Raw genomic sequence first — 25,458 nt, 5'->3', positions numbered from 1 at the left:
AGTGAATTGGAGTATGTGCAAGAGTTATCCCAACTAAACCCCCAAGGTAATCTTAACCCTAAGTAAAGCTAACTAGAAGTCTGCTAAATGCACATTCCAAATCATGATATAAGCCAAAAAGCATATGCAATTTAACATATAAACAACAAATTATTGCTTTTTTAAAAAAAAAAAAAAGCTCTATATCTGCTAATGATTCTGGAATGGGTGGCACTTTTATATAGAGAGCTCTACATTCAGATTATTTTAGACAAAAAATAAAAAAGGAAGGAAGAAGCTGTGAGGTCTAAGTCCCAAAGGCCGGCTCCTCCACCCTCCTCATTAGCACTTTCCCAACAAATACCTCCCATGACATCACTCTGATTCCGACTTGAGATGTGCCATGGTTTTTTTGGAGACAGTAAAGCCCCATTCTCACAGCAACCTTTAAAAGAGAGAAAACTTGAATGAATATTCTTTCGCCATTCATGTCCTTGCAATTACTTGGAGAGAAAATGCACTTAGCAAAGGCAGCATGCAACTAAACTTTGTGAATACTTGTAAATAATCAGTACTTCCTGAAACAGCAACCCCAAGTTTGCTCTCCATCACCAATAAGTGAATTACACAGAGCATTCATTCCTGATTTCCATCCTACTGTGCAAGGACCCCTTTCCTACACCATCTCCTCCATCTTACAGCACCAGATGCTGTACAACCACCACACCCAAAACCCCTCAACAGAAGTAAAACTGGCCAGAAATGAAACAACCCCATCAGAGTACAGGACCAAACTTAAGGCCACCACGTTAACATCTCTTTTTTTCTATCTCCAAGGCTCAAAGGGGGGCTGTGGCGTTGGCACTGCTCCAAGGTGATCAAAGCCCTGGCACCCTGTCTATTTCGGGAGACACACCACTGAGCCCTTCTGAAGAGAGGAGGTCACGAGCACACGGAAGCAGTTGGGCTGTCTGTCCATCTGTTGTCAAGCATATCTTGAATGTCCCAGACTCTGCTTAGATTGACAAGAAAAAGCCAAAAGAAAACAAACCACTTTAAATAGCCAAAGCCCTCATTTATTTTGCATTGCAATCTGTAAGGAAGCTGTGCAATGTATTGTCCTCCCTTAGCTCTGCCTCCTCCCTCTGTCCCCCAACATCACCTAAGGCCAAGCCACAGGACCAGGTGGTAACACTTTGGCAACAAACACGGAAATACGATATTGACCCTTTAATGCTTTCTCACAGATATTCCTTTGTACCATTCAAACATTACAACATCCGAGAAAATACTCAATGTTGCACCTAAGAACATAAATGCATTTTACTATTTAATTGAATCTAAAAATGGGCTTTGCAGATTACAACTGGAAAAGCCATAATTTTTCAGACAACTAAAATTAGATCATTTTGGTGAATAGAAAACATATCCCAAGTAAAGCAATAAATTTAACACAGAAAGCCTCCAGCAGGGAGGGCAGAGTTCATGACTATCTCTCTATAGCCTTTTCCAGAGTTTAAAAGCCTCTTTGGAGAACTGTCCTGCATTAACCACAGGGACTGCCAGAGCACCAAAAGGAGGTGAATAGATGACTCTGAGCAGTCTGCCTTTAATATCCCTAATTTGTAAATGATGAAACAAAAAATAGCAACAACCAGTTTCTAAGCCAACAAAAGAGAAATAAATGGCAAAATGTTGATCTGGAAACAATTCTGTCCCATTACTAGTAGGGGTATGAACCACTCTATAATGCACATGTGTTTCCAGGGAGTCCTAAGGAGGAAGCGACAACATATGTAGGACAAAAAGTCAAACTGGTTTTCCACAGCAAGATTTCTCCCACTCTTCAGGTCCATCTTTTCACTGCAGGCCAACCATTCAACTCAAACTTCAACCTAAAAAGCCAGCACATGATCAAATCCTTGAGAGGAGTACACATTAAGCTGATGGGTATGGTCATTTTGAAAGAAGAAAATATGGCTTCCTTGGTCCTATTTTCTGATCTAAAGACTTTAAATTTTCCTTGATAATAGATGAAACATAAGTAGCCCAGAGATGAGTGAACAGACATATTTCTCAACTCTACCACAACCTCCTTGTTGATTAAGAAGACAATAGAAATATGTATTCCCTACCCCAATCTACCCATATTCTAACCATGCTCCCCAAAGGCAATGAATATAAATCATATTGTGGGAAAATTACCTTCTGGAAGGATTCCAGGCATCAAAATTTCTCTGAGCCTGGTTGAGACTCTCTATGCCCAGGCCAAACTCCCTCACTCAAAAGATGGCTTCCTTTCTCGTGTCATGTTTTTCTGTTCATGGAGTTGATTGGTTCTTGCATTCTCACAAATGATTGCACAGGAGGATTTAAATGTCATTTTAAAAGAGAAAATCTAAGCAAGCCGAGACCAATCATAGTTCAGTGACTTGTTGAAAACAAAGCTTTCATTGACTCTGATCAGTAAAGCTGTTACTTTTATCTTTGGCCAGTCTATATTGCAAAGAGTCATGGAAAGACATTACTCAAAAGAGAACAGCTACCTCTTAGGTATATAATCACCGTCAGATCCATGCCAGTCGCTGATCAACACATGGCAGGCATTTCATTTTATTCTTCAAAAATTAAAGTTTTATGAGATTATCCTTTTTACATTTTAAGAACAATTCATTATTACTAAATAAACTCTAATTTCTCTTGTTCATTAAAACCACTTTCTCTAGTATCCTGCCATTCTCTTGCCTAGAGAAACTTAATATTCATGAAATCCAAACACTGTTATAGAGTCACCTTCTAAATCATAAGCACCTCACTTAAAAGCACTCTTCCCCTAATACCACCAGGTAGCATCATGCCTACAGCAGATCTCACTCACTATTTGATCTGCAACTCCCAGCATCTTGACAGGCAACGAAGCTGTACTAGGCCTACAGTTTCCCCTGGTGGTTACTGTGTCCAGCTGTCGGATCTACAGTTTGTGGGACTGGGGCACACCCAAGTACAGATCAGTTCAGAAGCCTTTAGCGCTCCTCATAGATTTATCATGAACATTTTCTACTCCCTCTCATTGGCAAGGTGGGGAGGAGGTGAGGAGATGTGAGGGGCAGTGAAATATTTAAAAACTGAGTAAGTAAAGAATCGCTTTTCAAAATAGTAAACATCTGTCTGCCAAGATTCTTATATATCCCTTTAGTGAGGCAACATCTCTCACCTCAACCCTGGAAAATTACATCTCAAGAGAAATGTTACAGAATGAGTTGAGTTTTTTCTTTTTTTCTTTTTCTTTTTTTTGTCATTGAGCTAAATTTATTCCATTTAAATGCCCATCATTTATTGGAGGTTAGGTCTCCTTTGTGGGGAGTTAAAATGTCCCTTATTTTATAAAATGGTGGCATGAAAACATTATCACTTTAACAAATTATCCTTACTTGCCAAAGTTAGCAACCTTATTTTGGTCTTTTTAAAAACAACTGATGCACAATTCTTGAAAATAAAAAATCAGAAAGCTATAAAGAGCTCCTGGGTAATGCCCAGTCTCAACCTCCATTTATTCTCATCCCTGCTCTTCTATAATAATTAAGTTTACTAGAGTAAAAGGACATCCCTGCAGGTGCACTAAGATTGAGGTAAGTCCTTGGGCTTCCTTTTCACTGTCCATCACTCTCTTGCCTGTATTATTGACAAACTGCCCTTCACAAAAGATCCATGTTCTTAATACAGAATTTTGTGTTTACCTAGGATGAGAACATTACCAATGGATAGATGTCATCAAGGCTCAAGTGTAAAAGGGGTCAGATAGATTTAGAAAAATCTGGTAGACTCATGGTTTGAGGTCCTGGAATCTGTAGGAGGGACTCAGACATCTCCAGAGAAACCATTTACTCTAAGGGTAAAGAAAGTCAGGCAAACAAGTTTGCCTCAGTCTTCATCATCTAATCCTGAGGGAGAGGGGATTCTGAGTTCTATGTGGAGTCAATCACTAAGATTTGTTGTCCCTACCCACCCCACAAATCCCCTTCTGAGTAATAAGGAAAAGGGAGGATTCCAAATAAATTGAAAGAACTTTTTGTGTTTTTTGTTGTTATTGTTTGTTTGTTTGTTTGTTTTTACTAAAAACCCATGTTAGACATGAGGGCAAAATATATCCCTGTGATGATATCTACTTTGAGTATAAGTCAATATAGCTCTCACACACCAAGACATCGGATAGTAAGATAGCACAGCTCACTCATGGTACCTTAAAGCAACATGATTCAGTGGCTTAAAACATCACTCCTTAGCTGTGTTGGGAGCATCCAGAAACATTCCCCTTGTCATAAATACTAAGATCTTCAAGATGGATGGACACAGACACACACACACACACACACACACACACACACAAAGACCTCAGTAGATGAGCTCCCTCACCGCCTCTGAGTTGTTGAGTCTACTGTGAGTATATGTGAGCCACTCTCCTGCTCCAACCAGGGCCTCTCACAAATAATAGAGGGATAATATTATTAGAAACAATAAGAGTATGGGCTCAGAGAGGAAGATCCCTAACTTCAGTTGAGGTCAAGAGCCAGAAAAATATGGATCACAGGAGGCTATTACCAACACATGAATTCCAGGATTCCCTGGAATGTGAGCATTCTCATTATTATGTTTTTCAACCTCCAAGTAAATGGCATGCATGTAATTTGCACTTAAACATCTCAAAGAGTGTCAAAATTAAATCACTCTTCATTTGCCTTGGCTTCTAAACCTCCGATCACTAGTACTTTCCCCTTTCCTCTCATTTTCTCATATAAATATGTAGTTAATATACCGAGTATATTAGCAGTGCACTGAAGAATTCCTGGGATGTCTTCCATTTCCTCTTTGTTGGAATGGTCTGCATAGAAGCATCTGTTAGAGATATTGTGGAAATTCCTTTCTGCATCCCTGTAACTAAGAAGAAAACAAAATTAGCATATGGAGAAAATTTTTAAAGCATCTGCAAATGCACTTGTATGCATACACACACAAGCACACGTGGTCTGTGCCCCTGGCATAATCGCATTTTTATATAACTGAAGCCCTTAGACACCATTTTTGGCATAAGCCGCCACTAACATCAGCATTGGGCGTGTGGCTGGGAACTGGAGGCTGTCATTGATAAAGAAACTGAATGTGACAAACATAAATGAAGAGAACCAAAATATCCATCAGTTTGTACTCCCAAGTGTTTCCTTGTTGATGTGCTTCAAAGCCACAGGTAATCTGTTCCTATAAGGAAGATACCCAGCAAACACCCTAATTCACAGTACTTACTTGGTGCACTAGCACTGTGTTAAAAGTAGACACGTCTTAACCTCCCTCACAGTTGAGAAGATAAGCAATGTGGGTGCATGGATAACAAATTAGCTAAGGAAGTATTTAGAGTCTGACAGAACTTGAATCATGGTCTTACCATTGTCTATCTATGAGACTTGGGGCAAGTGACCTCATCTCTATGGGCCTAACTTGCCTCCCTCATAAAATGGAGATCCTCCCCCCGCCCCTCACCCCACCACCCCCAGAGTTTCTGCAAGGACAGAATGAGAAAATGCCTGTGTCATCAGATGTGGCCTGGAACCTCTCCAGTTGCCCCTGGATTAAAGCTAAGGCACCAAGGTTGAAGATGATACAGGCATTCCCCAAGAGCAGCTGTTTTCATCAGAACTTAAAGTACTAGAGTCACTGCTAGCTGACAGAAGCAAAGGAATAAAAAGAATTTGAAAGGCAATCCTCAGAAGAGTAAATAACTGGTCTAGGAAGATAGTGCTGTTGTCATTACTCCCTGGGTATTGCATTCCACCATGAATGTCTGCTGAGGTAGTGTAATTCCTGAGTGGAGAGAGAAGGTTTCAGAAAGAGTTATCAATAGGGAAAAGAAAGAAGAGAATTGGGAGCAGCCTACGATGCCTCCATTGGGCAAAAAATAGGAGTTTCCCAGGGGTGAGGGAGATGGTAGGAAAGAGAGACATGTCTCCACTGTCTCCTCTGCCTGCCTTCCCCATCTGGAGGCTGCCAGCAGGAGACAGACCCCACAAGCAAGACTGGAGTGCAATCCGCGGGGCCAAGAGTGCAAGCATCTGAAACAGTCAAGGCAGAACTCATACAGGCACCTCACTGAGGGCACCACAGAGTAGGCAGGACCATTACAACCATCGGTGAATCAAAAAAGGATTCTGCCATTTTCCATTTTACTCCTGCCTCATAACAATACACAGAAAGGGGTGGCCTGGACCTTCGGAGTGAAAAAACGCAGGATACCCCCTCTACACTGCGTTCCCAGTGCCTCAGGCCAAGGCCTGACACAGGCAGAGAGAGGTAGGAGGGGGAGAGTGGATATGGGATTAAAGATATGAACCTGTCTGGAGTGGACTTCAGACTCCCTGTAAGTTCCCAGAAATCAGGGCAATCTGCCCAAGCTAGCATCAAAGAGGACCCATTCTCACATGTTTGAAATGACTGGAGAGAAAAACTGATGGGGCCTCGTGTTTGCACACCTCAAGGAGATCAGATTCCAATAAGCCAGGGTGGCAAATACTGCAGTTCCCAGAAGGTAGGAAACTCAATAAAAGTGGAGTGGGGAAGGCAGATATTAAAAACAAATACAGGGTTATTTGTAAAATTTAGCTCCCTCATTTTAACTGGAAATATAAAGACAAAATAGTTTTTCTCATAACCTCAATTTCTTTTTCTGTAAAATGAGCTTTATACAATGATCTTAGGAAATAGATGGTCAGAATTACAAAAAAAATAAGAGATATAGAGTGCCCAGTACATTTCTCAAAAAAGTGATCAATCAGTAGATAATACCTTTTATCTAACATTGTGTTTATTTATTCTTTCAGATAGTCTATGTAAATACAGGAAAAAGAAGCTAGATCACTTTTTAAATAAAATAACATAGAGTCGCAAAAATCTGACCACGACAGCATAAATCATACCATTAAAGTTTGCTTCCCAGAATAATTAGGGTTCACCCACTTCTCATGTTCTATGGAAATTACTGTAGCTTAATCCCTATTCAATTGTCCAAAGAAAAAAAGAACAGAAGGTTGGCTGTACAAAACAAACACAGAGCCCATGGTGATAATTGGAATAACAGAATTTAATTTTAGATGACTATAGGAAATGTTGTCCCAAACTAATAGGAGGTTGGCAGCAGTCCCACCTATTAGCATCATGATGCTTATTCTGGCCAAAAAAAAAAAAAAAAGAACAAAATGAGTGGCATGATTCTGAATATATATTTATTCATACTTCAGTTTTTAAAATATATAATGATGGACCATGACATCCCAGGAAGCCAGATTATCACATGTTTTCCAATCGCAGATTTAAAGACATCTCTGCTTTGACTACACTGTGCTGGTAATCCACCCTCGGGAGCTACAGACCAGTAGGAGTCACATAGTGTAAACATGAGTGAGGGTGGCTGGGGGAGATGCTCTCGAGGCAGAAATTTAAATGAAGGGAAAAAAAAATCCAAACTCTCTGTAACAAGAAGCTGCAGCTAGAACACAAATGGAGCATGTTTAGCTTCTGATGGTAAACAAAGGATTGCAAACTTCTACAGACTCCAAGAGGACAGGGCAAGGATGCAGGAGAGTCAGACACTGACATATAGTGGCAATAATAGTGATTCAATGAACATATTGATTACTTTGTGTACCAGGCACTGTACTAACTTTATGTGATGACCTGACGTTATCATCGACATTTAAGTTCACCCCAACCAACCCTGTAATCACTACCATTTTTAAAATGAGAAAATGGAGGTTCATGGAAGTTAAGTCATCTGCCCTAAATCATTCAAAGGCAGAATCTGACTTGAGATCTAGTAAATCTGCTGTGTGGTATGTCTACTCCAAGGCACATTTTCTCAGTCCTCGGCTCTAAAGTACAAGACAAAGATGCACAGAGAGGAAGAAGGACACAGTATAATGATAAAAACAACATCAGAGGAAAAAGTCCTCATGAACCAGACTTTCCTTAATCCCGGTGCCTCTCAATTCCAAAGGTGAACCTGGTTTGCCTCCTACTTACCTCATTTGTCTCCCACTGTTCTTTCCAGCCCACACTGTCCAAGAAGTGAGCCCACCCCCTAGAAGCGTGAGTTACAGAGACACAAACACAAAGATGTATACTCAGTGGCCCCTTTCCATATTTTACAACAAAGGAAGAAGACTATGCTGCATGAACAGAACACTGTGAAGGTGAGTGAGCTCATGCAGAGTTTACATAAAAAATCTTAAAAATATAAGAAACTTAACCCCAAGCCAATTGGACACACGGCAGCAGAACATTAAGCATAAATGAGACATTAACTTAATAAATCAGTAAAATTTATGCTCTACAGGAAAGGCTCTTGGCACTAGAACTATGATGGACCTGAGAGAGTTGTCAAACCCTCCTTTTATACCCACTTTCAAGCCTAATCTACCCTTTTATCCACTCTACCCAAACGTCTGTGTATATACCTCCAGGGTGCAATTCTTCAATTTATTCACACTCTTCCCCACCCGCCAAAAGAACATGTGAGTCCCTCTTATGAACCAAGCAATTACAAAAGCATAGGATGATAGAGGTAAATAATTTAGATAAATCAACAACATAAGCCATGATAAGCACTATGGAAAGGAATAACAAAGAAGAATGAATACAAAATGGGTTGGAGATGGAAGTAGGGGATGGAGATTGGGTAGCCAGGGTATGCTTTTCTCAAGATAATGACATTTAGACAGAGACCTGAACGTATAAAAAAATAGTAATCCATGCACACATCTGGGGATAGACCATTCCAAGAAAATGGAATGGTCCATGCCAAAGCCCTGAAGCCAAGCGGGACTTGGGAAACCCACAGATGCCTAGTGGGGCCAACAAAGATCAAAAAAGGGAAGTGGAAGAGGATGCAATCAGAGAAGTGAACAGAGGCCAGGTTACAGGAAAAGTTCACGCTCATGGGGTCAGAGGACCTGGGGGTGGAGTCCAACAATCTAGGTTTTAACAAGCCCGCAGGTGATCCTAATGCGCATTAACATCTGAGCCCAGCAGCCTTATGTGAGAAAGTGGCATGGTCTAATTCGTTTCATCACTTTGTGGTGGTGGATATACAATGCTGAGAGACAGGAGTAAAAGGAGATCGGGGTGAATCTGGAAGCCACAGTGACAGTAGAGACAACTTGAATGGTCTCTATGAATAAACCAGTGAACGAGAGAACAGACAAGTTGAGGAACAGAACAAATGTTTAAAGACAAAGTTCCTAGGGCACAGAGAAACTGTCTCACTCCCTGATGGAGGCTCCATGGGTTACTCCCTCCAGTCCTCCATCTGTGTGATCCTTTGAACAGCTGCTCCCTGCACTCAAGTCTACATCTTGGAGACTAAAAAAAAAGTCTCAGAATTTCTACAAATGACTGGTGTAAGCATGCATCAAGGAGCAGCAGACAATTCTAAGGCTCTCGTAAATAAAGCGGGTCCAAGGGCACTTTTAAAGGAGAAGAGAGGGAGGCTGGGAGGCCAGTGGTTAGACTCAGACTTAAGAAAATAAGAGCAGGAGGGTTAGCACCCTTCTGGACATGGATGGAGCTAGAGAGTCTCATGCTAAGGGAAATAGGGCAGTCAGAGAAAAACAAAACTATATGATTTCACTCAGATATAGAATTGAAGACAGAAAACAAGTGAGCCCAGGGGAAAGAGGGAGAGACAAAGCAAGAAACAGACCCTGAACTACAGAGAGCACACTATTGGTCACCAGAGGGGAGGTGGGGGGGGATGGGGGTGAAGGAACGCACCAGATGGGATGAGCACCGGGTGACTTCGGGAAGTGCTGAGTCACTATATTGCACACCTGAAACTAATATTACACTGCTAACTGAATTTAAATATTTTTATTTAAATAAATAAAAATTTTAAATAGATGTTTATAAGAAATAAATTTTTAAATAACTTTTTATTTCAACTGAAAAAAATTTTAATTAAAAAAGGGCTAAAAAATAAAAATTAAATTAAAAATAAAATAAAAAATAAAATAAAAAGGGCTAGCTTATACTCCTTGTTATCCATCCTGATTCGTCCTCTCAACCTAAGGCACCTAAGACTTGATAAACTTTAGGCAAAGCCCTATTTCAGAGATGTGGAAAACCACCTCTTTCCCATCCTCCCTCTGCCCCCCAGAAATACGTAAACTGATACTCAGCACTTCTTACCAATTGCTAGAAATCCCTTTCACTGGAAGAAACATCGTCCTTTTCAGTGAGAGATAAAAAGCCTTAAACTGTGTCTTCCTAAGAGGAACAGCACACAGGTGTGAATACATTAATTCAAGTGTTAGTCATAGAAGATGCTCTCCTGTTTCAGTAGCAAGGAGAAATAGCAAGAGGGTGGTGGACAGGGACACCAGGACTGTTGGGAGAGGCAAAGTCAGAAAAGCAGACGTCACAATTCTGACAGCCCACTGGTCCTCCTCATGAGCATGCAGGTGAATAAGGGCAGTGAGCACAGGTACTTGAAGTCCTCAGAAGGTAGCCCACATCCAGGTGGAAATGTGTTCACGGGGCTCTTTGGAACCAGCCAGACACTGAGTCACCTCTTCACATCCGAGTCACAGGCACTGTATTCTTTACACTATGTCTGCAAGAAGTAGAGCTAGAAAAGACCATTTTGGGGCCATGAATCTCCACAGGCTAGGTCTACATAGAGTTAACAGGAGTGTTAAAGCAGTGATTTAGATAAAAGAGAACTCCATCTTGATGTGGGAAACAAAGGCAGAAGAGAAATTATTAAATGTCCTTATGACTGACAGCTCATTGACATACCCTTGAAACAGGCAGAGTGACCTTTGCCTTGGAACACAGATGCCTCCATGTTAACACTTTGCTAAGGGCAACAAGCAATCATAGCCTGACCCTCAGGACCCTGTAAGTCTACTTAACATATAAAAATTCCTTTGGAAACTTCCCTTATCTCAACCCACCCCCCTGAGACACATGCTGGTGATCATCCTCTAAGCATATAACTCACCAATGTACATCTGAAGGGTCTCATGACCCAGGTTTTATAAGACAGTAATAAATGACCCTTTCCCAACAACAGCTAGTCCCCTTGGAAACAGCAAGGTCCTGGATACCTTGCTTCCAAAATTCCTTACAGACTTAGGTTCACCCTAACTCCCTCCCAACTTGAAAGTATAAAATGGGCCACTCCTCATGACCGGGGTACAGCTCTTCCTGCCCACGGGTCATGTCCCCATGCTTTAATAAAACCACCTTTTTGCACCAAAGACGTCTCAAGGATTCTTTTCTTGGCCATCAGCTTAGAACCACATCTTGCTAATGGAAAAAAAGAATTTTCTGCTGATTATGGTAATATTGTTTAGTTACCTCTTCTGCATAGTTCTAACATCCCCATTCCAACTGAATCAGTTATGATTTCATTTCAAAACAGAGGGCATTCACTATTCCAGGAAATGCTTTGTGGTTGATTACTGGTATTGTCTTTAAAATATTAAAAATAATAAACATAAGAGCAAACAAGTATGTAGTGCTCGCCACACACAGGAAACTGTTCTCAGTATATTGACTAATTTTTTTTAATTTTTTTCTTTTTTTTAAGGATTTTATTTATTTATTCATGAGAGGCACAGAGAGAGAGAGGCAGAGACACAGGCAGAGGGAGAAGCAGGCTCCATGCAGAGAGCCTGACATGGGACTCGATCCTGGGTCTCCAGGATCACACCTCGGGCTGAAGGCGGCTCTAAACCGCTGAGCCACGGGGGCTGCCCTATATTGACTAATTTAATCCAAATGTCACACTGTGGAAGCAGCAAATCCAATGAGAGTGATTAAGTTTTATTTTAGAATACGTGGGGAGAGATTAATTTGACATCATCTACCTCCGTTAGGATAAACCATTTAAAATCACTAATGGCCTCAAACTAAAAGCCATCTCACAAGTTTAAATAATATGCTTTTCCTAGTACTGCACTTTTGAGGATTGATGTGAAAACGTTTCAAAGCAATTCCCTTTGAAATGACAATTAACATAATTATCAAGCACTTGAAGTATGTGGCATTGTACTAGAAACTGAGATTATTTTTCCACTAAATTTTCTTTTGTTCTGTTTTTGTTTAAAAAAAAATTACACTACATCCTAATAGCCAAAAATACATCCCTGTTCCCCATGGCATTGACTATTAGCCCCAAGTGTTAAAGGATGCTCGACACCATTTCACGAGGTACCAGGGTTTGAATCTTGACTCCTCAAAAGTTCTTACAATCTTACACAAATAAATCGCTGCCACGCATACAGAACATTCAGATATAAATTAAAAATACATACTGCCCCTCATGTCAATGAGTTTAATTCATTCATTTTAAGCTAGATTGCATCAGAAAGTGAATTTAGGTTTCTGTATTTCCAACTGTTTTTCTGCCATAGCCAATCAAAGGCATACCTTACACTTATTTGGAGTTTTCTATTTACAGAATATGCTCATTGAAATGACCTCATTTATCCATGCATCTCATCCTCGATTAGTTGTTACCATCATCCTTTGCAAAACAGATAAAGTTACTTTAAAGTTCTATGTGCCTGTGAGGCCTTGGGCTCCTGTTTCTCAATCTTGTCTTCTTATGTTACTTCATATCACCACAATGTCAAGAAACAGAAGATTAAGGAAAACCATGTAGCATGTGACACTAAGGAAACCAATGCCTCTCACTGAACTGTAAGGCTTGTAATGATTTTGAGTAAACTTTACTAAAGAATTCTAAAATCTCTTGTAAAGCCTCTCCTTTGGTACCATTAAACCTTACCATATTCCCAGGGCAATGGATTCAATGGTTGAGAAGAGGAGGTTAAGAACACAAGAAGAAGAAGGAAAGAAAGGCAATACCAAAAGGGAATCATTTAAAAGGGTTAAATGCAAGTAAGCAAAAGGCAAAAGGAAATCACTGCAGGGGTCCCAACGAGCCCCCACCCCACATTGGGAGCACCGCCAGTGTGAAATAAGACCCATCTGGGTGGCAGAAAACCACATGTTCAACAGCTAGCTATGTTTGAGTAATTATCTTTAATTTGCCCCAAATAATGATGAAAATCCATTTTACTTACCCAATAACTTGGTGCTCATAATACTGCAGTGTCCTCTTGAGAGTCTGCTGTATCGTCTGAGGCTGGAGGATAACAATAATAATAAAATATATTATCAGCAAATCAGTGCCATTCCCATTCTGAGCATCAGAGACAGATACAGAGCTTCTGATTTATCTCATACGTATTTTCACTTTACAATATTAACCCATTATGCATTTTGCCATGTATGTTCCCCACAGGAACTAAGAGGCATTCAGCAATTACCCAGAATTTCTCGGTTTCAAGTGTGATAGCATTTCTTAGCCATATTTTTCCCAATTCTTTAGTACCAGTCGCCGACAATAAACCAAGGCATTGTGGGCAATAGAGGGGAGGTGTATTGAAGGAAATGTAGGCCATGCCCAGGTCAAACCTGACTCCCTCAAGGAGTCCTCCCAGGCAAGGGTTCCAGCAAGGGTTCCAAAGCCCCCTGGAGCGGCCACAAGTGCTCTGGACAAGAAATAGGCAAAGACCTAAGTCATTCTTGACCAAACAGCATAATCCTTCCCTCTTCATGACAGCTGAAGATAGTTTCTTAATTCCAGATCAAGACATTTTTCTTAGACTTACTTAGGCAACAGAGCCTGAGCTTGGAGTTTCTTGACCCAGGGAGCCGTAAAGATCCCAGAACATAGATATAATTAAGAAATTATGGTGAAAACCTAAGTCTCAGTGGCAAGAGTGAATTTTTTAAATATAAAAATGCAGTCAGCTGGGCAGAGCACAATGTGTCACAGGCTCATCAAACGATTGATTCATTATAGCCATGGATGAATTTTAGGGGAATATAAGGACTCTAATGCAGAGCCTCGGCATGCGAGGCAGCTTGGTAGTTTAGCAGTCTCATGGACTGCCTCTAATTAAGCACACAAACCCAGATGAGGTCTAGAAAGGTCTCCTACAGGAAGGACCTACCACAGCGCTGGTGCCTAACAAGCAGTTAATAAACACCAGTGTATTACCCACCCCTAATCCTTCAAAGTGGCTATCTTTAAAATTTTAAATTTAATTTAAAAAAAGTAATTTAAAAAAGACTACAGACATTGTTGGCCAAGTTCTTAAAGTCCTTCCCTGTTTACCTCCCTATGAAAACATCCGGGACAGAAGTAGCAACCTCCCCACCCAATACTCTTCCAAGTTTTAGCCTCCTTTTTGGTTGGAAAGGGTTATTCTAGAGCTAAAAGAAAATAAACTTCGATTAAATCAAGGGCATCCACTGAAATATGTTCTATGCTACCACTTAGGAAAGCCCTTTCACTGAGCAAATCTAAGGCTTCACTTTAGCCAAACCAAGTCAGAAACTAATTTTAGGAGGAATCAGCCTCCAAATGTTCAAGGAAATAGGTATAGGGCTAATACTTTCCAGGGCTGTTTTTCATTTATACCACGTCAAAAAGATGAACAGGAAGCTTCAAACTGTCAGATGTTTCTGCTCTTCAGGATGGAATCCAAGCAGAGTAAATAGAATGTATCTAAGGAAGAAAATCACGTCTAATCCAAGAAGCAATGGGGCTGTTGAGAAATCTAAGGAGGACAAGTAGACACAGCAATCCTAGCGCACGGGAGAAGTGTCCTTTAAAAACTCAACCCAGGGCCAACCCAAACCAAGTCATTATCAGTCACTGGCTCAGTACCCTTGGGATCTGGGTCTCCAGCACTGGCTTGGCAGTTTGTGAGCTAAGATAACTTTCTCTTTGGCAACACGCCCTAAAAGCAGTGAATATGCACAGAGGGATTATCCTTCCAATAACCTTTGGTCACAAAACAGGGAACAGAAAGCAGGACCTCAAGTGCACAGGGCCAGTTAAGACCAAAATGACCTCATTTGTACAAAAGGACATTTTTTTCCTGCACCAGGAATTTCCCAGTCATTAAAAAGCACATGTTTGTAAGAAGCATGGAGACTTTGAAAGAGTGTATTTTTTTTCCTTTTGTAAAGCAATTACTTTTTTTCCCCAGCAGGAGTTAAATTTATAGTTTCCAAATACATTAAAAGGAAAACATTCTCTGGACATATCTGACGAAGCTTCAACTTGGAAAAGCATTTATACAGGCCCTATTGGTGGCTGAAGCCAGTGGGCATGTCCTGGTGGTCTAAACCACAAGTGTGGAGGCTGAGGGCAGAGCATCTCCTCATCATCAGCAAGCCACGCCTGACTTCCACACACACTTGACTCCCTAAGAACATCTTGTCACCATGGATTCACTGAATCTTCTTCAGAGTTTCCCTGTTTGCTCACCCAATGGCTCTGATTACCAGTGAAGACATCTTCACGAAATCTTAGGGCCTCTCTGATCTGAATTAAAAAAGCAAGACACGAAGACCCACATGTGGGCCAAAGCCTTCCACAGGGGCAACTTCTGCCTTAAGAGCCATAGGGTACCTTTCATAGTGTCCATGTCTGCCGGTGATGCAAGGCGGCATATTAGGGGGAAAAATAGGGGCTTTGTAGATATGCAAATTATATTCTCTCTCTCTATATATATATATATATATTCTCTCCTCCACACCTGTCCCCTATTCAACATTTCTACAGGCCACAATCCCATTCCTCTTATCCATATCTATCCCTTCCTTCTTTTAAGAAGGTGGTTAGAAACATGATTTTAGAAAAGGGGATTTAATAACAAAGTGAGTTCAAAATCCAGCTCTGTGACTCACTAGCTAGATGACCTTGGGCAGTTTACTTAAGTTCTCTGAGATAGGATTCCTTATGTACACATTATGTTTATGGAAATTAATTGAAATAAAGCAAAGTCTCTGGTGCACAGTAGATACATAATAAATACATAAAAAATGATAGTTATGACTATGCTCAGCTGAAAAACATGGCTCCCACCCTCAAGAGTCTGGTAATCTACCCTGCAAGCCTAATGTTCCAAGATCCGTATCACCTAAAAAATCAATAGATCTACTATTACTGCTGGTGCAAATTCCAGTAGACAGAAGAAACAATTTTTTAAAATGGCAGCAGAAAGTATAAATACTTCCAATGAAAACTTCAGATCAGTCCAGAGATGGTGATAAAAGCAGAATTCTGAAAATTAAGGTTGAGGACAGACCTAGGAAGCAGGCTTATAAGTGAGAAGGGCACTGAGGCACCACAGCTAGGTCAGGACCCCAGGAATTAAGCTCTACAAGGAATAAAAAGCCACAAACCTCCTTCCTAGAACACAAAGAATGTGCAACAGAAGAATCAGGTGGCCTCATAAATTTCTAACCATATGCTGCAGGATCTGAGAGACAAGGCTGGGTAAAAAGACAACCCACACTTCCTTTCATAAAAAGACAATCAAAGAGATCTGTGATTCTTCTCTGCTCACCCCAAACTAAGATAGAGATAGAACCCTGCTCAATAGGAAGAAGCACTAGACAGGAAGACAGCTGGACAGACAGGGCAGCCATCTGGGTCCTTACACAGAAGGTACTTGAAAGCTGCCATCAAGTGGCCAAAAGAAGCCATCTTCATCTCTAGTCTCATGTACAGCTTCACTCTGCTTGGCCAGCAGTACTGACCCTCACAGATTAAATGTTATGCTCCTGGAAGGTCATGGGATCCAAACAGCCAGCCATGAAACAGTCCCAACAGAGCCGGAGAAGTGGTCCCCGAGGAGTGGGAGGAAGCAGTTCCCAGCAGCTGCCCCTGCAGGCTGAGGCAGCCCTGCTCTGGATCCATCTGCACCAGATGGATCCCAGGACCAGGCAGGAGCAAGGAATCCAGATGCGTGCATGTGTGTGCAGGAAACACGATCATCACCAGGTAGAGCACACACTCACCTCAATTTTAGAGATTAAGAAGTTGATTGGTTAAGTAAATATGGCGTAATCACAAAGCTGGTAAGTGAATCGGCCATGGCAGGCCAGGACTGGCTTCCAAGTGCACCCTGTTTCTACTAGATGCCTTGAGGGTTCCTCTCACCTTTAACATTCTGGGATTCTACACTGTTTAATATTGACAGCACTTCATCATGCCAAAAATAGCCACAACCTCGCAGGTAATTTAAACACAAACTTCTCATTTCTGCTTTATGGCACAGACCCACAGGCTACAGAATTAATGGAAATAATAAATCCATGCTCCTTTAAAGAAATATCTGTAAATAGCCATGTCATTTTATTTACTTAAATACAAGAAAATTAAGTATCAATGTCAGAAACTAAATGATATGAATAGACATTTAACTAATAATGCTCTAAGCCAGTAGTTTTCTATTCTGTCTGCACATTAAAATCACCTTGGAGAGTTTTTAAAAAATACCAGTACCTGAGCTCCACCTCCAAATTTTCCAATACAACCGTCTGGGAGACTCCGTTGCTTCTAATGTACAGTGAGGACTGAATATCTTTCATTTAAGGTATAAACATGATGATCAAGACCATAATCCTCTACAAATCTTTCTTGAACTGAATAAGTCAGCATTAATGAGAAGTTTCTTTACTCATATATCAAGAGAAATAAGCTTCTGAGGGGTGTTCATACATAATTGCCAAATTCAACACAATTCATTCATTAACTGTCATAAATGGCTTATAATCAAATATGAATTTCTTAGATAAACAAAGAGCTATGCTGCTTGAGGCATAAACATAGGATTTTTTTAAATTTCCACATAATTCACTCCCATGCACTCACATCAGCATTAGATGTTACACAGACAAATACATATAACATAGCAGCTAGTATGACACTTACTGCATGTGAGTAGAATGGTCTGAGTAGAATCAATCTGATGAGATGTAAGCTGTCATTATTTTACAGATAAGAAAATCAAGACACACAAAGTTTGTGTTGCCCTACGTCACACAGGTAAAAAGAAACAAAACCAGGGTTGAGTCTCAGGTAATCTGCTCCAGAATCCAAGCATATAATCTCCAACCTATACTGTACTTAACATTTAAAACTATATTTGGTTAAGCGCTTTACAGTTCACATTTTTTAATACATGTTATCCCAACTGATTCTTGCACCAATCCAGTGAAATAGTGAGGCTGGTGTTATCATCACTCTCTGACTGAGAAAGAACCAAAGTTAGAGACATTACAAGTCCTCTTTTGCAAAGAGAGCATTTCTACCCTTAGGAAATTGTCTTCAAACAGAAAGCACTTTTTTAATATCAACATACAATTAAAGAATCACATGGATTCAAATTAGTTGTCTGCTTCTTGAGAACACATTTAACATTCTTTCCACCAAACCTGCATACACAAAGAAAGCCACAGGCAAAATCATGAAGTCTTGCCTAAGATGCAAGACTTAGCTCCCCCTCCCTTAGCTTCTTTTTTTAAAAGATTGTATTTATTTATTTGGGTGAGAGAGAGTGAATGTGAAACAGCACACAAGCAGCGGGGAGAGGCAGAGAGAGAAGCAGACTCTTTGATGAGCAGATGAGCAGGGAGCCCTATGCTGGGCTCATCCCAGGACCCTGAGATCATGACCTGAGTTGAAGGCAGATGCTTAACCAACTGAGCCACCCAGGCACCCCATCCGCCCCATTAGCTTCTTCTCCTCCTTTGCCTCAGCCCTTTCCTATGCGCTGGGAGTCTAATACATTTATGCTGCATTCTGATGGGCCAATTCCCTGCCTCCATTACCTAAACTCCCTAAACAGGTCTCCAGAAAAAACAGTGCATATTCTCCTTCCTTTTCTCATCAAAATTGTAAATCTTTTTAGTACCCTGATTTCAGATAGTGTTCAGAAGGAATTACACCTCCATTTCCTCAAAAAAGTGATCCCCGGGCCTAAGGTAGATGACAGTAAAAAATGAACTTCCCTACGTGATAAACCATGATCTGAAACACTAATCATGGGATTGCGGTGAATAGGCCTATCAGTGAGAGAGAAACTTTGGACCAGGAGCATTTCTCAGCCTCCATATCACACTAGGGGACCTCCACATTCTCCAGGACGTAGGAACATTTTGCATATTAGGAGATAATATGCCAAATTCCATCATTGAACATGACCAAAATTACAATGTTAGATACCCTGCCTTTATGGTGAAGCCTGAAGACACCTATGGGTCAAATGATATGATTGGTATTACTAATAAAACTAGTCACAACAATAAGTCACTTCCGACAAGCGGCTTAACTACTTCTGAAAGAGATGTAATTGCAGTAATCATCAAACTTGCTAAATATGCAGACAAAATATTCACTTTCCCAGCCTCTGACTAAACTCACCACATATAAACCCAAAAAAAAGAAAAAAAAAATAGACGGCAAATTAAATATAGAACTTTGAGTCAGGACCTCTGTATTTCAAGCCCAGCTGTGCTACTGACCTTTTTATAAAATTAGCCAAAATCTCTTCACCTGGGAGTAGGAAACCTTGGGAAAAAAAAAATTCCTCTATTTTCCCATCTGAAAAATGCTAGTAAGAAATTCGTAGTTCTCAGGAACGTTTTGAAGTAAAGCCTTGCAGAGTTAAGCACTGGAAATGGAAAACAGAGGGTCAGATCATACTGGAGATCCCACCATCTCTCAGGAAGCTGAGCCTTACCATTTCTAGTGAATGACACCAGTAATTTGCTAAACAAAACTGGCACTCCAGGTAATTAATCACAAAAATCAAAAGTGAAAAGTGTGCTAAGAGAAAAAAAGCAAAAACTAAAGATGCACTATAAAGTAAAGTTCTACCCATACTGGTTGAAAATCTGCATGATTTCCTCCAATCTCCATTTTATTCTCCTTGTGAACACAAGTACACATCTGAGTGACCTCACAAGAGCTTAGGGTGAAGGCTGACATTATGCTAATTGACCCATACAGGAATTCAAAATAATGACCTTGGCCTTATTAGAAGTATGTTCTGATTAGCAAAGCACAGTGCTTATCATCATTGTAATTACTGATTGTAACTGAATATACTTACCATATAATCCAGGGTATAATTAAGTCTTCCTTTACAAAGTATGTTTGCTTTCCAAGCATTTCCCTCTTTTTTATCTTAACACCTTTACAAAAATAGCCATTGAATTTCAGTTTGATACAAGACCTAATACCAACAATACTCACTTAAGCTGAAAACATACATTCCTTAAACTGAAAAAGCTCCAAAGGGTGATTTATTCAGCCCTTCCCCTACCTCAGACGAGAGCACATTTATGTTATCCAAGAATTTTGGATGTTTTTCAACAAATAACACCACCACTTTCAGTTTGTATAACACTTCACAGTTTACCAATCACTTTCTTTTCTTTCATCTCATTAGATAGTCACAACAACCTCATGAGTCTCAGAAATAATTATCCACACTCTACAGATAAAAAATTGAGATCTAGAGGTCAAAGTGGCTTGCCTCAGCTACACAGCTGGAAAGAGCCACCAACAAGACAAGGAGTTAGGTCTCCTATGATTTTTCTCCCAGGCAAGTTCTCGCCCATTAGTAATTTATTTGGCTCTGCTGATGATTAAAATAGCCTTCCATGTATCTATCTGAAATCCCTTGTTTCCTTTATTTATTTGTAATGTATATGAGAACAATATTTTCATTTTGTTTTCCCAAATTCACAAATTGTTATTCTCATTTAAATAGTTCTGATATGATTGTTGTCTTCTGTATTGGGTAATTTGGGGAGAAACATGCTTGACTGGTCACATCTTTGTCCACTTGGCCATCTGAATAAAAAGTAAACTGAATAAAAATATGGAGACAAGATGGTACTGGTTCTAGACACCTTCTCAGGGCAGTGGATCATGCTGTCCTACAAACCAGGAAGGACGTGGCTCCTTCCCAAACCCTCACACCAAACAGAATCTCACAGATGGCCCAGGGCTGACTCAGTCCACAAAGTGAAATAATGCTAAATTTTCTGGATTAAACATTGTCAGAGAAGTCAACACATTGTTGACTGCTAAGTATCAAACACCAAGCCCAACATGTTACATGCAACAACTCATTTAGTCCTTACAAAAATCCCATACAAGAGGAAGAAATATCACCCCAATTTTATAAATGTGAAGGAAACTCACCCCAGACAAATCAAAAAACATGCCCAAGTCATGTAGGTAGTGTCTAAGTCTACATATGTGTCTCCTCTCTGTATGCCTGCCTCCAAAAAGCCAAGCTTTTAATCTGCTTTTCTAAACTGAAATCCATTCTTCTATACTCAAGACAAAAAAGGTTACGGTTGAAAGGAATTAACTCGGCTAGATTGTGTGATTTTGGGTACAGCTTTTTATTTTTCTAAACCTCAGTTTCCTTTTTTTTATAAAATAGAGAAATTCCTAGCACAACTACTTCTCAGGGCAAAATGAAATAAAAGTACAAAGTATGATACATATATATGCGTTAAACGATGATTCTATGAAAAACAAATCTCTTGATGAGCAAGTAGTCAAAAAATTGTTAAATTGAACTAAACTGACCATGTCTAACATCTAGGACAGTTGCCAGGCATGCCTCACAGCCCGAAGATGCCAATTAGATGCTGCAAAGCTAATTAGTGCCATTTCAACTCCTGAATACCCTACCGGATAGGAACAGTCCTCATGTCAGGAAATAATTTCTAGCCCTTTACGACCTCTTTGCAGCCTTCTGCTTGAAGATTTCCAAAGAATTCCCTATTGTTTCCAGTGCTTGGAAGCCACAGAGTGGTGTTTTCCCAACAAGAGCCTGGAAATAAGGGAAGTAATATTTCCTGCCTGACAGTTAAATTATAAAATTAACACACAAAGTGGGGAAATGTTTTGTAACCCTAAATGCACCAGCTTAAACGTTAATTTGTAAAAGGGTGACAGAGAGTTAACTCCAATCATGCAGCCCAACGTGCAGCTCTGGGCAAAGTGGGCCACTGAGACACAGAAGCAACATTGGTAAAGGAGATGAAGACAGGGCTCTGGGAAAGAGGGCAAAGTTAGAGAGGGCAGCCCAAAGGAAAGAGAAATGAGGAGAATAGTTTATGAAACTATCCAACTGTCCAACACTGTTCAGGGGCATACTGGCCCTCTGTCACATGGAGAAAGAGAATTCCTAAACTAAAGAAATTCTCCAGCCACCTTGACTAAAGGGGACTCTTGGGAACGGCCGTGGTGCATCAGGTGTCTCTAGCAAGTCTACACCCTACAACCAGAGAGCCAGCTCCTTAAACCGGATTGAAGAATTCGGCATGAGTTTTGCTTTGATGCCAAGTGGATGAAAGCAAACTTTTAATTATGACTTGGCTCATCATGTAGCCTGAGCAGGTAAGAAACATGCTGACCAGACAGACATGGAGTAATAAGCCTCATTTCACAGTTACTGATCATTATAAATAAGTAAATTGTCATGCAGATGCGAACCCAGGTGATGTGGGGTGAATTGCTTAGCCAGTCAGATGCTAAGAGTCTGATGATTTCAGGACACTGACAAAAACAGGTCCTTGGAGTTTAAGAGTCTCACATACTGAACCATCCATAGACTACCTCAGGCGGGTCCTGCCCAGTTCTGCTGCTTCCGCCTCTCTGGGAAGATAGAACTCGAGAGCCTAAATATAGGCAGATTTAGTGTTAACTACAATCTGATGATCCAGACGGATATGAAACGTGCTCACTAGGCAGATAATGACGGCTACGTCATCAGTGTTTATGATGTGCTACATTCCTGAGCAGAGGTACAGAATCGTCACATTTCACTCTGAAAAAAACATGCAGGTAGGAGAACATTAATGCTGCACGATGTGAAAAGCCTTACTTTTTTTCATTTAACTCTATATGAGCACATTTTTAAAATCTAGGGATAACTCCATTATATAATAACTATTACATTGCTCCCCCACTCCTTCTAGCAAAGTGTTACACCAAGATATGTGTATGTATGGGTTATGCACAATTATATGCAATCTAAGAAGAGAAATATATGCCCTCACTCATGAAACAATTTCTGTGATCACCATACCTTCCTTCATATTCAGAAACCAAGCTAGAAGTAACGTCACTGCTCTTCCCAGGCTCTGCAGCATAAGCTAAGCTGTTGGCAGTGTAATGGTTCTGTCACTCCCGTCATAGATGCCTTACCCATGGGAGCCTGGAGCACACAATCATGACAGTGGACAGGAGAACTGGGTCAGCCTGAAACAGAGCCCTGATGAACAAAGAGCCCTTGTGGTTTCTGACACAGGTCTATGTGGGAGTCACAGCACACTCAGGATCTCAACAATTCACAAGAAGAGGTAAGGTTCAGGAAAACCTGGAGGAAATTGCTAGCAGCCACCCCTTAGCAAGTCACAATAGGAACCATATAAGGGGTGAAGTAGGGAGTTCCTGCTGAACAATGTACACATACAATGTTTGCTGAGGATGGAATAATTCATGGACATGTGGACAGACACACCAGGGTGGAAAGGGCTAGACACAGGACACAAGGTACACGTGGTTGCCGGCTTCTTTACTTTGGGCAAGTCACTTCTCCTCTCTGAACTTTAGCTTCCTTATCCTAACATTGGAGTTAATGATAATTCTTGTCCTGTCTCCTTTATGCCATCTCCTGCATGAATCAGGGTGGGATAATGTGTCTTAAAAAATATGCTTCGTAAACTCTAAAAAAGATGTCATTCACTGCTAGTGGCTCTTCTGTACGGAAAGTGTAGGTTACCACATCATTCCCTCACGGTCCTGAAGTGGGGAAAATTAAGAAGGAAAAAGAAATGTCACTATGCTTTCTGTTCTTTGGTGTTAAAAAAAAAATACAGTGGGTGAAAGCCCCTGATTTTTTAAAATTCTCTTCAAATCGGCTTATACTAACAACTAATCAAATTAAGCTATTTATCACAAAAATGCCCATCATAATAAGAATGGTTGTGGTCATTTTAGAAGAACTCCAACAAAAGACATCAAAATTTGTTCACATTAGAACCAAACTTTTAGCTATGTAGTAATTCTTAGCCATTTGTTCGTCTCATTACCTAACGGAAAATTAGGAAATGGGAAACGGAGTGGGGGGTAAAAGGATGTGAGTAAGAAAGGGATATTGGGAACAGCTGCCTACAGAAGAGAAAGGTTTCTGGCACAGTATTATTTTTTCAAATTCTTTCTAGAATACTATACAGGTTTTAAATATCTTACTCTGCCAATCAGCTCTACAAATATCATTCAAATGTTGACCCATGCAAGTCATATATACACATTCACACCAAACAATGAGAATTGTAATGATATGATGCTTAGGAGCAAGATAGTGACAGGATATCATTCAGCACTTCCCAGCTTCAAAAACATTTTAATTTCCTTGTGCGTACAAGGGCTCTTAACTGGAGTTTCCAAGGCAAACCCAGTGCAGTGGCATCAATAATGGACACAACACATATTAATCAGTAATTTACTCATTTAAGTAGCAAAATCTCCAGAAGCTCTAAGCATTATAAAACATAAGGGCACCGGCTGCCTCATTTGGCCCTGTGAGCTTTATTTCAAATGAACTCTGAAGTAGCAGTGATGGCTCTCTTAAAATAACACATAATAGTTTATGATACCAAATTAATAAGTATAACACCACACAAAGAATTTATATAGATACATCAGGATATATATATATATATATATATCCTGATGTATCTACTTGATTTCTACAGACCAAGAACATTAGATAACCTACTGCAGCTATATGAGGTCATACCACTTGTATGGCCATCAATATATCCTAGAGCTTTGTGGGACCAGACAACCAGGTTTGATTTTAGGATTTTAGGTTCACCAAGAGTGTTATCTCCATCCCATCCATTTCCAATCCTCCCAACCCCAAACTTACTTTCCACTCCTTTAAGGCACTAAAATCAAGGGAGGTAGTTTTCAACTAATAATTTAATATAAGCTATTTAAAATACAGTCTGATTAAAATACAGTCTGATTTGTTTAGTGGGAGAGACTCATGGCAGATTTTTGTGGCATGAGATTTTGATAAATGGAGAGAGGGAGAGAGAGATAAGTTGAGAAGAGGGACAACCAGACATAAATGTCCCTACTTCACAATTTTTCTCAATCTTAACTCATAACGTATCAGGGTTTAAACTACTACAAAACACCAGGGCAGAAACCTTGATATGCTCTACTTTGATATGCTCTCACTTACATTTCTGTTAGTTACTCCGGAAGAATAAAATAATAAACTTTGTTACCTTAGGTTTTTAAAATATTTCCAGGCAGGCATATCTTGATTTGATTTATAAATCACATAAAGTACCTGAATACCTTATTTAATGGCCAAGAATTGCTGGTCTGATCACATTTTTACCCTTATACCTTATATATGGTTTTACCATAAAAATGGTAACATTTTTATAGACCCATACTTGAAAGTTACTTACTAATATGTATGCTTTGAAAAATTATGATATCTCTTGGGGTAA

At 40.1% G+C, this 25,458-nt stretch overlaps 1 protein-coding gene across 4 annotated transcripts in view; it reads right to left on the bottom strand.

Moving 5' to 3' along the window:
* GUCY1A2 (guanylate cyclase 1 soluble subunit alpha 2) overlaps positions 1–25,458 on the bottom strand; it is a 429,807-nt gene that overhangs the window by 386,007 nt on the left and 18,342 nt on the right. For 3 of the 4 annotated variants that reach the window (XR_004815602.2, XM_025465669.3, XM_035715873.2), the window contains exons 2-3: positions 13,113–13,174; positions 4,793–4,914 (exon numbers count right to left, since the gene is read on the bottom strand). Coding sequence is in view for 3 of the 4 variants with exons in the window: in XM_025465669.3 (XP_025321454.3) it covers positions 4,793–4,914; positions 13,113–13,174 (184 nt within the window). In the remaining variant the exon portion in view is untranslated. Of the gene's footprint in view, positions 1–343; positions 425–4,792; positions 4,915–13,112; positions 13,175–25,458 lie in introns of all 4 variants that reach the window. The other variant, XM_035715874.2, reaches the window with a different exon arrangement.

This window comes from Canis lupus, chromosome 5, assembly GCF_003254725.2.
Source record: "Canis lupus dingo isolate Sandy chromosome 5, ASM325472v2, whole genome shotgun sequence".
In the NCBI taxonomy this organism is placed as follows: domain Eukaryota; kingdom Metazoa; phylum Chordata; class Mammalia; order Carnivora; family Canidae; genus Canis; species Canis lupus.
Note: the sequence above shows the minus strand (reverse complement) of the source record. Positions and strands in the feature narration are given on the sequence as shown.